The sequence below is a fragment of the Falco naumanni genome, chromosome 9, assembly GCF_017639655.2.
Source record: "Falco naumanni isolate bFalNau1 chromosome 9, bFalNau1.pat, whole genome shotgun sequence".
Taxonomy (NCBI): Eukaryota; Metazoa; Chordata; class Aves; order Falconiformes; family Falconidae; genus Falco; species Falco naumanni.
The window spans coordinates 18,008,843-18,026,519 of NC_054062.1; the positions used below are offsets into that span (position 1 = coordinate 18,008,843).

The 17,677-nt window shown below is 35.5% G+C and overlaps 1 protein-coding gene across 2 annotated transcripts in view; it reads right to left on the reverse strand.

The window, feature by feature from the left end:
- The window catches only part of ATRNL1 (attractin like 1), a 526,081-nt gene that overhangs the window by 474,601 nt on the left and 33,803 nt on the right, over positions 1–17,677 (reverse strand). For both annotated transcript variants that reach the window (XM_040607278.1, XM_040607277.1), the window contains exons 2-4: positions 6,672–6,755; positions 4,514–4,627; positions 2,184–2,312 (exon numbers count right to left, since the gene is read on the reverse strand). In XM_040607278.1, coding sequence (XP_040463212.1) covers positions 2,184–2,312; positions 4,514–4,627; positions 6,672–6,755 — 327 coding nt within the window. The remainder of the gene's footprint in view (positions 1–2,183; positions 2,313–4,513; positions 4,628–6,671; positions 6,756–17,677) is intronic.

A 17,677-nucleotide genomic window follows, 5' to 3' on the forward strand; every position in this document is an offset into this window, starting at 1 on the left:
CGCGGCCTTTGGCCAAACACAGTTGTGGTAGGACAGCCTAAAAACATTTTTTTCATTTTCTAAAGACTCACACCTCAGACGACTGATTCTGTTACACTACCGAAAAAGAAAATTCCATGTTTGAACTGCAATGTCCCAGGTGTTTTGCCTAGTAACACACATCACATGAAAATCATTGATGACTGCATTAACTGCTGTATACCACAGCTGTGAGGAACCTCTCCCCCTGACATGACAGGAACAGTGTTCTGAAAGAACATGAACAGTAAGTCTTTACAGTCATAGACACACCAGTTTAAAAGTAGACATATTCCTACTCCAAAAGTTTCATTAAGGATTCAAACAGAATGAGAAAAACTGAATCGGCAGAGTTGGAAGCAGGTTGCCTGATTCCAAGGAACATAAAATATACTCAAGAGTAACTATTGTTTGCAACTGGCACGGCATCTCGGTCCCAGATGCTGTGCTTCTGTCTTCCCCAAAATAAAGGAATATGAGTGGTCTGTCAAGGTGAAGTCAAAGATCAAGTTAACCCCAGAGAAGTTTTTATCAAACCAAGGAAGAAAAAGGGTAACAGAAGCAGAGTGCAACATATCAGTGACAGACAGAACATTAATGCAGCCGCACAAAGCAATCATAGGTACTTCAGCATAAAAAGTTACTATTGACTCATTTTAAAAAAATTTAAAATTATTTGTTGCAATAGAAGAAACAGAAAAAAAAAAAGAGTACATAAAATTGTGTGAGTTACATGTAATGGAATTAAAAACTGGCAGTTTTTTTGCATTTATTTTAAATCTTCCAGAAAAAATAGGTAATGATATGTAGCACGCACATTACCAAGTCATAAAAGAATGCAGAACACATACATTCACTTCTTAAGAATGCCATGTTATGTTGCCATTTGCTCCCAAGACAAATAAAAAAAGTTCAATAAAAGCTTCAAGGATAACTGAAAAATGTATCTAATTATGGTAGAGAAGTCTGCCAGGCGACTGGATTTCACTGACGTCAACTGACAAAAATTAGAAATACTCAGCCTTCTAGATTGCCATTTCCCAAACAACAAGTTAGTGAGGTTTCCCAAACTCTGAATAGTTATTTATTACCTGGTAAAAAGTAGGCAAAAACGCTGTGAATTACTGAAACAATCTTTCCATAGACAATTTAACAGAGATGTCTGCCAAGAGCAAAGCTATGGTCAGAAGCACAAATAGGACTTTTAAATTCATAAAGAATATGACAAAAATACTACATACACTTCCACATTTGAAGTGCAGGGCTGGCCACCACATCTCAAAAATTGGTATTTCAGAATCTGAAGGAATTAAAAGAAAGGAACAAGAATATCTTCAATCACGGGAAAACCATCACATGGAGGAACAGGTCCAACAGGACCAAGTAATCCCCTCGAACCAAAGTACCCAGTATGAACAGACATTGAATTATGTGCCACAAGCACATCCCAAATAAGACAGAAGTTGCAATTAACCCTTATTGCATGTAACAAGGAAAAGGCTCCGGTCCATCAGATCCAGCTTCAGAGCTGTTGACACAGAAAAGCAGACTGGAGGAAAGCAAGCATAGTTGTATCCAAATAGACTTTGCCATTAGAGAAACTAAAAGACAGTGCAGGTAAGAATTATGAAGGCAGAATGGAGATCAAGATGGAAAATAGGAGGTGAAAGTACCTGAGAAGCAGAGAAGAAATGGTATAAAAACCTTGTGGCTGGCACAAAAATAAAAGCAGGACTTCAGCAAAGATTTCAAAAGCCATAGAAATATATTCAGCAAGAAGAATCAAGCAACAGATGATCCTAGTTCAATAGAAGTGACAGCAGATACAATCTCCCTTCAATTCCATATGACAACTACATGTGTTGGATAAATACTGGAAGGGATACATTCTAGTTCCTTATGGCATAAGGAAAACATACTGTTGGAATGGGCATGTGGTTTCACTCAGAATAATGTATTTTATCTCATTTTCTTTTTTTTCCCCACTAGTACCTTAATGACAACTCATTACAACCCCAGCTCCCTGGGTTTAGAAACATACCACAGAGTATAACTCTTACACTGTTAATAAAATTCATAGATAAACATTTTCCCTGGGTTTCCCATTCTCCTGAAAGAAATGATAGGCCAAATAACAAAGTAATTACTTTTCAAAAAATACTTACGAGTAAAAAATGTTAAATCCAGTTAGGTTATAAGCAGCATCGCTAAAAAAGTGTAGCAATGCATAGCCAGATGTAGTAACTACTTCAGGAACAGTTTCATTTCCACGCACTTCAGGGACTATTAGACCACTGGAAGAGAAAATGAGAATAATGTTTTTAATCAGTCTTTAAGAGAACAAAAAAATTTTAACAAAACATTACAGCAGGAGTTAGCTATTCTGGTTGTTAATTATAAAGACAAGGTAAGTCATAAAACATAAAACTCATTTTCAAACTTATTTTTAAAAACCAAATAACAAAATGTGTATAAAACTTGTCCATACCTCTGCAAGGTAAGGTAGGGTTTTCCAGAAAAAAAACCCGAAACAAACACCTCCTCTCTCACACAGTAATGAAAAATTTCATATCAGATTATTCTGAGGGTGCATGCATTATCAGTCTATTTTTTAAAACCTATTTTAACTTTGGAAAAATATATAAATGTTTCAGACAGGTGGTCAACACTCACTGTCATTCAGCACAAATTCTATTTCTACATAATATTTGCACCTTTAGAAGTTTATGTTATTAAAGAATTTCAGACCTGGAAAGTATGATAATTAAGTAACTTCCATGGAAAGATAATTTTCAATGGAAAATAAAATACTCTTTAAAACTTCAGAATTATGTAAAAACATTAGTCTTAATTAAAGATTGAAGTAGGAAAAACAAGCAATATATTAAAATAGTGAGAAAAAGGATCACCTGCATAAACCAGTGCCACATCACAAATATAAATTAAAAGTTATATGAATCCTAGGGAAAACGCTAACAATCAATAAACTGAAAGACTTTTGAAGTTAAAAACACAGGAAGAGGAACCTCCTCTTTCCTTCCATTCACGCTACACCTCAGGTTCCCGAATAACAGCTCAACAAATTTAACAAATCTGGGGAAAACAAAAACCAGCCAAGCAATTTTGTAACTATTCAGGAGAATCATGAAAAAAGGTGTAGATTGCTGTAGTTGGGCACGAAAGAGGGATGACCTGAGCTTTGTTCCCATAGGAGAAAGCACTGTCATTTATGCAATTAGTATTTCTAGAACGCCAGCAGCGTGATCAGTATTTCATCACACAAAATTACATACCGTTTTTGCCCCACAGAGCACGTGTGTATATACGTACAGTTTCTGTTTGTTTCGTCTATTTCTTTTCTTAAAAGATAGCTTTGCATTCAATAGATATCCCAAGATAAAACTTCTACTGACTTCAGAGGATTAGGTTCCTCTGCCTTCTCTCTAATAAACTATAGCCCACTTGTACAGAATATTCTTTCTGGAATGCTTCCTAAAGTTTTAACAGCAGGGTAGGAATAAACAAACCAAAATATTTTGGCAAAGTCCAGGAATGGAGGAAAAAAATGATAAAAGTCACATGACCTGTTTTTTCTCTCTTGGACGCATAAGAAATGCAGTGTATGGACCTAATTCGTAACCTCAATGGTTTATTGCCATTTAAAATGCAAACAAGTAGTCTTTATTCAGTATTTGTTGCTATGCTTGCTGTTTATTGTTGTTCATTTTATGTTTATTTCTAAACCTTGCTACAAAGTAATACTATGATTCTAGACAACAAATATTAGAAAAAAGATTTAGTTGCGTAGCAATTCTTACAAGCAATGATAACATAAAAAAGGAAAAATTCCATCATTTCAGTTGATAGCAAAATTTGAGCTCTCCTCCAGGACTTTGAAGAACTTGAAAATTTCACCCTCTATGACTTAGTCACAACGATATCCAGTTCAGTAATCTAAGGAAATATGTTACAAGATCAGTGCTTAAGATAGCCTTTGCATCAAGTGTCCTGAACAAGTCTCTTCATTCTTCATACAGAAACTTAGAAGGCATTTAGTGACTTTTTTTTTTTATACTTTACACACAGTGCAGCTTTGCCCGAGTCACAGACTGCAACTCTCCCTTAAGTAGGATCACTATTGGCCAGTGCCACATTTAACGCGCATTAAAACTCAGGAGTCACTAGTGGAAGGGACTGGTAAATACATTTCTGATTGCCTGCCTATGAGCATTAACACTCTATGCACTCTCAGCAGTTAAGCACAAGCCACATAAAGGATTTATGCTATGATCACCTGAAAAAAAAAAAAAAAAAAAAAAAAAAAAAGAGGAGTGTCTTGCAATTTAATCTAATATAACTTTACATACAAGCTCCCACAATATTAACAAAAGCAAGCTACTAAACAAATTAAAGCCTCCAATGTTATTTTTTCCCCTGCAAACTAAAAATGTCCATACATGACTTCTTGGACTAAAAGACCAATAAATAAACTCACCTAAATACAGCTATTAAAGGTGCATATATTGAATCTCCATCATAAACATACATATGATCCCAACTACATTCTGTGGCAAAGTGATTAAATCTCAATCTTAGTATTGCATTTGGGCTGAAAAAAAAAAAAGAACATTGATGTAACATATTATTTACAGAAGTACTGAGCTCATAAGAACTTGCAACAAAATTGATAATGCCAGTATAATTCTATTAAAACATTTTGAGCACTAACTAAACATTCCAAAGAGTTAAATAACAAAATTTAGGGCAAGCAAGTATTTCACTGTCTTAGAAAGCTTTAAAAACAACATCTTTGTCCAAGTCTAATAATACCTAAATTTAACAAGAGATTTAAGTTCACTAGGTTTTATCAGTATCCAGAACCATAGATTTAGAGCAATTAAAATACCCCATTTTAATATACTAGTTTTATTTTGCAATATCAGTACTACAAGGTTCAAAGTGTCTTTCAAGACAAAATCACCTAGACATCCTCATTCCAGTATTATACTAGTTACTGAACATAAAAATCTTTTTAAAAAATTAAAAATAGCAAGCAATATTAGTGCAAGGTATTTTTTTTTCCTTCCCTCTCCCCAACACCTGGGAGTCACATTTCACCAGGTTTTCGTAGAGATGCAGATAGGGATAGTAAGGTTTTTGAAAAGGGAATTTTCTCATATAACAAAATTAGCAGACTCCCAAATACATTCCATGCAACATAGTGATTATTTTCTTTCATTTCATTTTATTCCCACCGCGCTCCCCCAACAGGCTTGAGTGCGGTTTGTCAGTTTGGAAAACATGGTTGGGGTTTTTGGGTGGTGGTTTGTTTTTGGGTTTTTTTGTGAAAGATCATTTGGAGAAAGCTCTTTGTTCATTTTTTGAGAGTATTTTATACATATGTGGCTTCCTTGTGTGTTGACATTTTGCATTATGTTACTGGGTTGCATTACTCTTCCACATACTGTGCAGCATATTGTTTCCTCCAGCTACCCACTCTACGATCTCCTGCAAAGAGGAGGAACTGAGCGAAGACCAGCTTCAAAGGAGAGTTTGCATACAGTCCTGAGGCATGTTTCCACTTTAGCATAGTGTAGTGCAGTGCAAATATTCCTGAGCTAGCTTGGGGAAAAAGTTGCTTACCTATACCATAAACATATTCAGCTATAGCTTAGTCATCTAGATACTGAAGCTGCTACTTAAAAGATTTTGCAAACTACCCTTAACTACTTTGCTGTTGTGCTTAAATTATTATTTGTGTATTAGCATACCAAAAATAGGTCAGATAGATCATTACCGAACTACGGTGACAGAGCAGACATGGAAGGTAACTGAGATTATGACAATACGGAAACACAGAAGCAGCAATTTTATTCTAGAACACTAGCAGAACACAGACCTAACTAAATTCTTCAGCAGAATCACAACCCATAGGCTGGGGGAAAACGTCCCGATGAAATTTAACAAATTTGAGCCTTTAACAGTTAGCTGTATTAGTGCATATATCGTGTTATTTCTTTGTGCATGCCTGTGTGTTTCTGTGCTGCATAAACTGAAAAATTAGCAACAGACACAAGACATCTAAACTGCACAAACTGTGGGCACAATATGATTTTTAAATTAAGTACACAAGGAAAACTAGAATAGAAAATTAAATACTTTACAGAAGCACTAACTTTTGAGTAACATGTAAATGAATAATTGTCATTAGACTGAAGAATTCTGTACTCAAAGCTATTTCTGATTTATCACTTATGAGATAAAGAAGATAAATGTGTAAGATAATGAGGTAAATAATAGGATTCCATAACCACATTTGGAACTTATGTAGAGTTACTCAAATGGGCAACAAATTTACCACAGGGTTTTGAGAGCTTGCAGCACTGGCCAAATTCCAACGTCAGCCTAACTTTTGCCAGCAGTTTGAATGGGAATGGAATTTGGCCAACATTGAGCAATCCTGAAAATCCTACTTCAATAGTATTTTTTTTTTTAAAACTTTATAACATTTAAACAAAACCAAAACAAACAAAAAAACCCCAAAAACTGTTTATATTGTGTCCAGATGCAGTTTCAACTTGAGGAGTCCTTTAGATCTCAAATACACAGTACCAACCTGTCAGAAAATTTAAGCTATGAAAATAAATACTTACTATCCTTCAATTAACCAGGTACATTTAGTTTTATATTTATAATTTATTGGTCCATCTGTTAAATATCCAGACGGTTCTGTTAACCTACAAGAGAAAAAACAGTGCTGTAATAAACCAGAAACAACACAATAGAACACACATCATCAACATGCCAATAGATTCTTTATGGATGGAAAGAAAATTGGCAGTGAGGGAAAGGGTCAAGTCCTTCTTTATATTTCTTGTCACACTATTTTTGCTCATAAAAACTAGAATGCTGATTATTCTGTGTCATTGGTTTGCTTTCTTCCCCTAGACAATCACAAGTCATCTATTTTTTCTAGTTCAGTAGCAAGTAAACACTACATATAACGTAAATCATCCTTCACACAAAGTGGATCGGAGCCAGCATAAAGGGTTTCTTGTTTGAGAGTATTTTGCTTTGTTTGTTTCTTTTGCCATTGCCTTACATCTTAATTCTGAAATAAGACTGCAACAGCAGCGGGAAAACTGTTCTATATCAAGAGAAATTAAGGCATAAATTATAAATTTAAATAAGCATACCTGCCAGCCTGTCCTTCTTGTTCAGTAATGAGACATTGAAAAGCAAAACATCTGAACTATGCAGAAACTAAATAAAACGTATATGAACAGCTATAAAAGGTCAGATCAAAATGCTAATGCAGCCCAGCACCCTGCCTCTGACAGCAGCCTACAGTGCATACCCAGGAAAGAATCTGAATACAGCCACTTCCCACAGCGTTACACCGCTCCCAATGACTTCCAGCTCAGGGACACTCTCAGCCAGATGTGCCTTTGTATTGGGTTTTGGATTAATGCTTCTTCTTGGAGCTTGCCCACGTAAACGCACGTAAATTTTCAGCATCTAGAGCATCCTCCAGGAATGATTTCCACACATATATGAAGAGACGTCTCAACTGGTTTTGTCCTGATCTACCTCTTGGCCATCATCTGACATCGTTAGGTCTGGTATCAGATGCAACGAACCACCACAGTACCTTATTCACGTGCTTTATCCCACTCAACATATAATGATCTGTGGTGTTTCCCTCCCTTCTCTCCACTGCTCCTTTTCCCACCTGAGAAATCCTTGCTCGCTGCCTTTCATATATCTTTTATATTCTCCTATACCCTTTCTGAGATGCAACAGAGATCTGCATATTGTATTCAAGATGCAAGCAAACCATGAATCTGTACGGTAGCAAAATAATGATTTCCACACCGTACTCTATTCCCATTTTAAAATTTTATTTGCTCTTTCAACAGCTACTATACTGACATTTTAAACACCACTAGCTGCTATAACTTTTTTCTGAGTGATAATAGATAGTTCAAGATTCATTACATATAGAAATTCATTTAATGGAGAAATAGAACCTTTTTCCCCCATCCATCTATATTACTTCACATTAATCTATACAGAGTGATAAAATAGCAGATGAAATTCAATAATCTATTAACGTAAAAGCTTTCTGGAAGAGCTTAGTATCTTCAGCATGCTAGCTTCACTAATTCATCCCATTTTTTGCATCTTTTATGATTACGTTCTACAGTTCAGGCCTTAACACACATCTCTGGTGGCCTTACTCCACTGGGAAAACTAACCATCTTACTCTTCAAAATGTTACAACAATGATAACTATAAATATATACTCAGAAACACTCAACTTTTTCACTATAGCATGGAAAGATAAAGTATCTCAATAGGAAAAAAAGCAGCAGTTGGGGTTTTCTGTTTTGTGCCAGGCTTTTTCATAAATCAATAGACTAGATCTAAGTCCAGAGGCAATGCTGAAAAAGCTGACCAAGTCACAGCTAAATTTTCTCTCCAGAAGTCTAGCTGAACAAGAATTCAGTATCTGCTATCCTACTGTCTTTGAAGCTGTATACACCAATTATAAAAATATTCACTACCACGTTCCACTGCAAACTGTTTATGTTCAAATTCCTATCAAACACTAATTGCATACTTATTAACAGAGGTCTGTAATTCCAAACATAAAACTATAAACATGTGGAAAGGAAATAAAAACAAAGGAGCAAGAAAGAAAAATTTATGAGACAAGGTCTACACAAACTCTTTGGTTTTACATCTGTCCTGCAAGAACCAGCATCAGTTTGTTAGGCACACTGTAAGCCACCCTGTCCCAATCCCTGGTGGCTTAAATGAAGATTGTCGCAGCACTCTCCAAACTAGTTGACTGCAACAAGGTCTTTTACCATCTCATACCAGCAAACTCTTCATGCCAGTCCCTCTGCTGCCTTCTCCTCGTCTCATCCAGTGCATGTGTTCTCTCTCCTCTTGCTTCTTCCTCTCTCTCTTCCTCGGCTGCCCAACCTCTTAACAGAACCAGCCACAGCTGCACCTTGTCTACACCAGCCAACCCACCGCCCCTGAAGCCAGCCCACAGCTGTATATTATCAATGATAATTAACCCAACTTCATTCCTCTACAGAAGATCTTCACCTGTAGTTTTCATGAAAAGGGACAAAGAAAGCTCTCTAATATGGGGAGCTGTCCAAATAATTGTACTTCAAAACATTTTCAAGGCATAAAATCAGTATAAATAAAATATTTTGTGTTTCTGAATCGAAATAAGAAAAGCAGTTAAACAGCTGGTAACACAACCAACCCCCACGTACTCAGTCAGCTGACAGCTGAGAAAAAATAAACCCCAATACATTGAGCTGGTCTGAATGCTGCAGTATACTGCTCCCCAAAAGAAATGTTTCCGGGTAAGCGCTATACAAATGCTGGTGCAGCTCACAAGCAAAGCCATGAGTGACGAGAAGCAAGGCTGGTAACTCCCGCTCCTCCCTTGCTGCAGACCGGAGAAGCTGCAGAGATGGCGATGGGAAAAGGTTAAATATGCTCCTGCCAGGGGCTGTCGTGTGAACCAGTGCTTGGCCACAGAAAACTTTCGCTTGAAGAAAGCAAAAGGCATATGCAGTTAAAGTTCATAATATTTCTTTTTGTTGATAAATAACATCTTTATGAAAAAGATATACTTTCATATTTACATGCACGAGAGAGAGGTTTTCCAGTGTTGTCTTCTTTATGCATTAATTACATTGTTCAGACAATACTGAACACAGTATCAATCTATAACTTAGTGGTCTAAGTTGCACATTAATGATTTTGAAATCAAGCTAATATTGGTGCTGGGCCCCTAGCAGAACCTTAGTAAAGCTGATTACAGGAGCTTGTATTCTTATATTAGAGAGTTTGTACTAGATTGAAGTCTTTTTTTTTTTTTTTTTTTTTAAAGGCAGTAATACATACAATGCCAATGAAAATAATTTTAGTGCTGTCATATGGTTTATATACAGATGTAAAGCCTTATATAGCAACCCACAGAACATTTCTTTTGCTTCAAGAAGTGTGAAATATCGCAAGTATTCATTTGCAGTCATGACCATTGCCTTCTCACTGGCTGTATAATGCAATGGAGGTGACTTACAAGGGTTGTTTTTATTAGATCAGCCCTTTGGCACTAATAAAGTGCAAACAATTTCCCTTGCCACCCAGGCTGATAATCTTTTGATAAATAGTTTCTTTTGGAAGAGTAGATAGCCTTTGAAGCATTGCACTTCGCTGAAAAAAGTAAAGAATAAATAAGAGCATCACATTGATTTGTAATAATGGTTGTGGAAAACAGTAAAATAAAGGGGCTGTTTATTTAAAATAAATACATAGCAAGACAGAGTAGTATTACTTTAAGTTTCTTGACTCATACCGAGAACTTTTAAGTATCTTTTTTCCTTCCAAATGTTATCAAATACCAAATCCCATAAATAACACATAACTAAGCAGTACTTCTTTCACATAATCTCTTACCAAATCAAAGGCAATATTCTCCATCATATAAAGCCAGGTATTCATGGCCACAGCTTTCCTCTGTGATCAACAGTGATCTTATCAAATAACCTAAATGTAGATGAGCCAACATGACTACACATTCTTTAGTCACAAAAGTGGAATAGCCAGAACGATGCCTACATGCTGCACCCCACTCCTTGCTCATTGCTGAGAAATCTTCAGGGATGACAGGAAAAACATAACAATTTGTGTGGTCTGTTTAAGTACCACAGGTTTATCACACCTAGACTCCAGCTTTCTGAACAGAATGCACAGGGGAGCAGATGATGTTCTATATTGTTATTCTAAATTGCACCCTAGCTTTCATAAACACAACAGTATTTTTTTAGTTGGCAGGGTTATAATCAAAACCTACAAAGAATTAGAGGTGCACACCAAGAGAACATTTCCTTTCTCTATAAACCGTAAAACAGAACTACCAAATTACAGAAAGAAGTCAAGATGCTGCACAGCAGTTAAAAGACGTTCAGAAGCATCAGTGACAGATTAGTCACTCATCAAGCTCATCAGTCATTAATAGCTTATGTGAAAGATACATGGCACTACAGGTTGTTTCATCTAGAAGACAGACATAGCAGAAAGTTAAGGGCTAAAGGCTGAAGTCAACACAGGGCAACTGAAACATGCAACAGAGAGATATCTATATTCCCTAGACTATACTACTGTTATAAAACAACGGCAAATATAATTGAGTTAGAATTTACAGTGGTGACATTTATATTTACCACTTCAGAGACTAAATTTACACTGTTGCATTTCAAGAAAAGAAAAAAGTATGCTCTAGTTCAGTCAGAAATTATTGGTCCAAAATGAAGGAATAGTCAGATGAAATCTATGGCCTGCAACATGTAAGACATAAGAGCAAGTTATTAAAATGGCCCTTCCTGGTTGTAATATTTATAGATCTGTGGAAAATGCAGTCATGTCATCTCCTGTATCTTCTTGTAAAAGACTAGTATTGTCAAATCATTCAGAAAGGGGAACTAATTTAAACCAGAGAAGTCACTGGGTGTTTTCTGTCATCAGCAGAACATGAAGATCCACAAAACTGCTGGCAGATGGACAGGTGGAGGTCTGATTTGTAATACAGGTACATTAGGAAAAACAAAGCATAAGGCACATTCACAGTATTACAAATATTCACTGTTAAATAAAAGAAGGAGTTGTGAAGAGGTTCATTTATCCCTATATCATTTAGTGCCATTTTTCTATTCAGAATTTTATGAAATGTTGGATTATTTTGCCATTTCTGCTTCAGATATATCTGAATATAATATACAGAGCATATTTTGCCATATGGATTCGTCTCTATATCAGTATTTCTGTGTCAGTCAAGGACTGTTCTCTCCATTGTTGCAAAATTTTGCTCCATCACCTTTTCATCTTTTATGAAAATTTGTTTTATTTTAAAAACAAAAGGATCCATAACTGTGCTTCAAACTTGTAAGATCAAATCCTTCATAAATACAAGTAGAAGCAATTATTCTAGCTCAAGAGCTTGTGCCTAACCTTTACAGCAGGGAAAGGCTCTTCAGATATCCCAGATGAGATCAGCTGAACACATTAAGAAAGAAGGAAAAATAATTTGGACAACCTTACAGAAACCTGAATCAGCGAGCACTATGATATCAAAAAGAAATACAGAAGAGATCAAGAGGTCATTTCTCATACCAAAATTTTAAGTGATAGACTAAGAAGGTTTCTTATTAGTTTTTTCAAAGGAAGATCTGAAAAACCCACAAAGCCAGATTTTTATTTTCCAGGCATAAAGTATTGACTGGCACCTGACAAAAATTCTAAGAATCTGCATTTGATTTTCCTGCATTTTTACATTAATTGTAGAATCTCGCTGTGGTTTTTTTTCCCCCACAACATATAATAAAACAGAATTACTAAACATACTGTAGTTCTAATTATTTTTCAATGACTAATCAAGAGGAATATTTAATAAATTAAGAAACCATTTGCATATGCCAATCACACTCTTATACTTGTAGTGCTTTGCATTTACAGAAGGCAGCATATTTAGAAACAGCAAGGATGTTCATGACAACTTTTCACATGCCAACTAATCAAAGGCATGCTCTTAAATAAGCCTCACTCTATCCATTAACAAAGTAATAGTTTATTTTGTAAAATGTCCCTCTTCATTCAAGTATTCAATTCCTCCCTCTAACTTATTTTAAAGAAAACCAGGCTCCAAAATAATCCAAAAATCCTAGAAAAGTAAAATGAAGACTACAATACAACAACATTTTTTCCACTCAAGAATAAAGTGGACAATCTCGCACAATCTGTTTTGGTATTGACTTATCCTTATTATTAAAAAGTTTTTCTAAATGTCTAACTTAATTTTTTTCCTTAAGTTTAACTTAAACATTTGCTTCCTGTCCTATAGAAAACAGGCAATTCCCTTCCTCTTTCCACTTAGCTTTTACAAACATCTGCCTTCTGGCTTTTCTTCTGTGAATTAAGCACTTTAGCATTCCCCACATGTCATTTTCTAGAATTCGCTCCTCTAGAACTTCTCCAATTCATCTGCATCTCAAAATCACACCTACCACTCCAGCTGTAGGTTGAACAGCATAGCAACCAGAGAAAAATTACTATTTCATGTCCTTAATGTATCCAGTTCCCCTGTATGTAAGTAGCAGAATAACTGCCTTTATGCATGCTGATTTGTATACAACCTGTAATTCCCTGTGACTGCTAACCTCCTCCACAGAAGGAACAAACTGGTATTGCTCTAGTTCATCATACTGGGGTTAATTATGCCTACTGAAGTGTAGAAATCCAAATCCAATGCCATCAGTATGACGTTTTTCAGGCAGTATTATATGGGATCAATACAGTTTGCATGATCTGGAACTTGCTGCAAGGAAAGTTTCATTTATAATCACTTTCTCAGTAGGAAAATCTATTTTTGTTTCTGTGACAAGCATTCGCTTAAAAGATGGTAGTACTTGGCCACCTGCATAGTGAGAAATCCTACATAAAATCAATGGACTCCACGAGGAATGGTGAAATTCCATTTGTGTATATTTATCACAAAGATCTTTAAAAAACTCCTACATTTTCCATAACAGCCATTTTTCCATTACACTATGTCAATTATGTTTTTTTAATTACCCATACTCATTACTCATTCACTTTACAAAGCACTAACAAAAATTACAACTCAAGTGCAGATATGTAGAAGGTCCCCATCATGACAGTTGCATTAACTTTAGTCATTCAACCAATTACTACACAGTGCCTTTTTTTGCATTGGTTAAAACCAGTCAGCTGCCAGACCTCAGCATTGATAATTAGAGGTACAAACACACAAGGTCTTCCTTTTCCTCATGGTTCTAATATTAAAGTCCAAGGAAAAATAATGACATGCATATAGAAAAGGGCTTTCTACTTTTTCTGCACATAGAGAGAATTTCCCATTATTTTCCAACAACAGCATATCAAAACGTTTTATTTTAAGGTGGGGGGTGGGGTGGGGGTGTGACAAAACAAATAACAGATTTTTGGATGAACAGAGGCCAAGAGACAAGGTGAAGAACAGGCACATTAATGATTCTCGTTGCACAAATGACCGGACTCTTTTCGTTTAACAGCTTGATACTTAGAGTAGCAACACCACTGAAAGCGTAGCTTCATAGCACAGGTCTTGAAAAAGTCAGGATGGCTTCTGTCTTCAGATCGTTCTTCTGAGTATATACATATATTCTTAAAAATATGCAAGTATAAACCATAACTATCTAAAAAAAACAATCCAAATGCTGATTGCCTTAAATCCAAGCAAAGAAACACACCATTTTCTCTACTGGTATGGAGTATTTGTTTATTTTTATAACTGAGTAAATTAATCCAGATTTTGGAATAACAGAACTTCTCCATAAAGTGAAGCAAATTTTTGAAAGGGCTCAAATCTCAAAAAGAAAAAAAAAAAAAAAAAAAAAGACAGACAGCAAAGCCTAACAAAATCTGGCTTATCTGGTCTGCCAAGACACTAACACAGTATGAGGGAGAACAACAGCCAGCACAATAAATACGAGGAAGCTGACTGAAGAGAGATGTAGCAAGGAAAAATGAATCAGTGCTCTGAAATCTGTCGTTAAATGCATTATTACTCTTCAGTGCACTCTTAGCCATTTTGAATAGTATCGTTCACATAATGTTGAGAAGAAAAACACACACAAAGTTTTTTAACAAATTACTTGGGTTATCTTCAGAAAAAATGTTCCTTACCTATAGCTCTCATTGTGCCACTACTCCTCCTCTAATAAATATAGTAGATTTCCATCAGGAAACAACTTTTTAATACAACTTTGAAAGCACCTGATTCTGTATCTGCGAGATGAACAAAACTGAGATTATTAGAGATTACAGTTTAGCCGTTCAACATATGTACTCAGATACACATATTTTAATCAAAAGTCATTGACCTGTTTTTCCAAGGTTTAACCTGAAGTCAGAAAATACTTTCTAAATGCAAACCTTACCATTTGGGAGAAAGGGAGGAGAGCTGTTATGTTACATTTTAAGAAACCAAAACTACTAAATATTATATCACCCCCCAGTCATTTAGAAGTTATCAACAACTAAAAAAGTTTTTATGCTATGTAGTTTTACACAGATGGATTTAAGTGTAATATTTATGGAAAGTGTCTACAGAATAGAGTGGAGTTGAGTCAGTGCTACAGAGTTCAACAGTGAACTGCGCACTTTCTACAGAATTGCCACACCAATTAACAGTTCAAATCCTGCCAATATTTTCCAGGTGGCAGTGATCCTCTTTGCCTCAACTTGGAAATCAGTGCCTTTTAAAAGATACTGCAAATAGCACAATATCCTCTACTGACCTGGAAAAAACTTCAGGAAATAGAGCTTCAACTCTCTTCTCTGGAATAATACACACATTTGGTATTTGCTATTTTAGTATTGTGGTTGGACAAAATCATATGACAGACATCTGCCCTATTAGAAATGCCCAGGCTAGTTCATAGTGTCATCCAAAATTCTGCCTATATATCACCCTGCCACTATGCTTAAAATTTAGAATTGTTAGAAAATCAAGTTGGCATTTGATACAAACACAAGACATGATATATTTCCCTGTTTCTCTATCTCATTTAATTATGGCTGAAGATGCTACTTCAGATATAAAATCCAAAAGGTTAAAAAGCTGCATAAAAACAAGTCCTTTTCTGAGTAAGATGCAAACCATGTACCCAATTCATCAACTGAGCTTCTTGCACTCACAGTTTTGTATAATGGTCACTCATTTTCTCAGAAAAAGAGTAAGGCTTGAAATATTTCTGACTATTCAGTCTTGTTTAAGAAGAATATCAAAATCAGTTCCAAAGGTTTCTCATATATCCATCCAGGCAGCTATTATCAGAAGCAAACAGGAATTACAAAAGAATCTGCCAGGAATTAAGGAGACACAGCTTTTTTAATGTTCATTTCAGCCAGGAGTTCTTTTCATGGCCAAACGTTGCCAAGATAATGAAGACATAAATAACAGAAGCAAAAAACACCACACACTGCCAGACTGAAGTTGTCCTATTACTTACTTTTTCCTATCACATTAATAGCTATTATTTCATTCAGAAAAGTTTTGTACTTGAATAGATTATGTTACTTTAAGATTATCCAGAAGTAGCACATTATCCTTGTAATCCCTAGTGTTGAAAAAAAGTTATCATTTAAGTTTCTTTGATTGCTAAAGCTCTTTTCTCTAGGCTTTGTTTTCTACAAGGCAGCCCTACATTTCCACAGGTATCATAGTTAAGTATATTTTCTACCATATTATTTACATAGTTAACGTCTTTCACTCCATGTTTGCTGCCTAAAATTGATTTCAATCCAAGTAGTTTCTACATTAAAGTAAGATTGTCTACAGGTTTGATTTAATCACAATATTAACAACAGCGAAGGATAAAGTTACTTATGAATTTTTATGTATTTGTATATACTTTAAACATATGTATGTATACATTATATACTGAGCCACGTATACATATTTTGTAAGACTACTACAGTTAACCAAACATGCTGAAGTATCTTAAGATGTGGGACCCAAAGTATATAGACAACACAGACTGAGGTACTTGGCAAAAAGGTAATGCACTGCTATTTTTCCACTGTACATCACTATAAATTTCATTTTCATTTGTGACCTAGTTCAGGGTTTTAACTTAAGCTTCCTGAGGTAACAGCCAAATGCTTTAAATCCAGTGTGTTACCTACTCCTTAATTTCTCATTGTCTATTGTCAAGTTTCTAATAAACATCTGTGCTCAACAAGAAGCAGCGATTTCTACCTTTCAGTCATTGAGATTGATTAATACCTAACCAGCAACCGGCATGTTTCTTAAGGACAGAGTTCTCCTGGCAGGACACTACCTCCTGCCATAAGGCTGCAAGCACCAGCTCCCACTAGCTGTAATCTGAAATTATTAAAATGCAGTAAAAACTTTGACACACACACTCCAAAGCAAAACAAAACCAAAGACATCAAGCACCTCTTAGCATCCCCAAGACTACACTAACAGAAGTTTGTTTCATTTTATATTGTTTATGATTTGTTTGGTTTTCAACACTTTAATTCAGCATCCTCACTCTATTTCTTTGTTTTTATTTTTTTTGTGTATATATATATGTATATATATATATATGTATACACACACACATGCACACATACACAGAGCAGCTCCTTCTTCCCCTCTTCCACCTCCCATCAGCACACATGCTACTTCTCAGGAGGTTCCCAGTCCCTGAACACAACCTCAGACAGTACAAACATTGAGATAAGAGATAATAGTTCTTTTAAAAACTTAATTGATTAATAAATTCAAAGGGCTGGTTGTTGACTAGGTTTCAAGTACTTTCTTTTAGATAATTATATAGATAATTCACTTACTTTCTGACTTTTGTGGCTATAGCAATTATCAGGACATTACACTTGCTTTAAATACAGAGCACATCCCTCCATCTGCTGTAAAGAAATGGAATAATGGCATTCAAGTCTCTGGGGTATTTCAAGGCATTCCTGTTTGGGGATTTTGTTACTTACCAGTAACAAAAAAGCATCATTTTAGAACACATCGTTTGTGGCAGATGTCATTTCA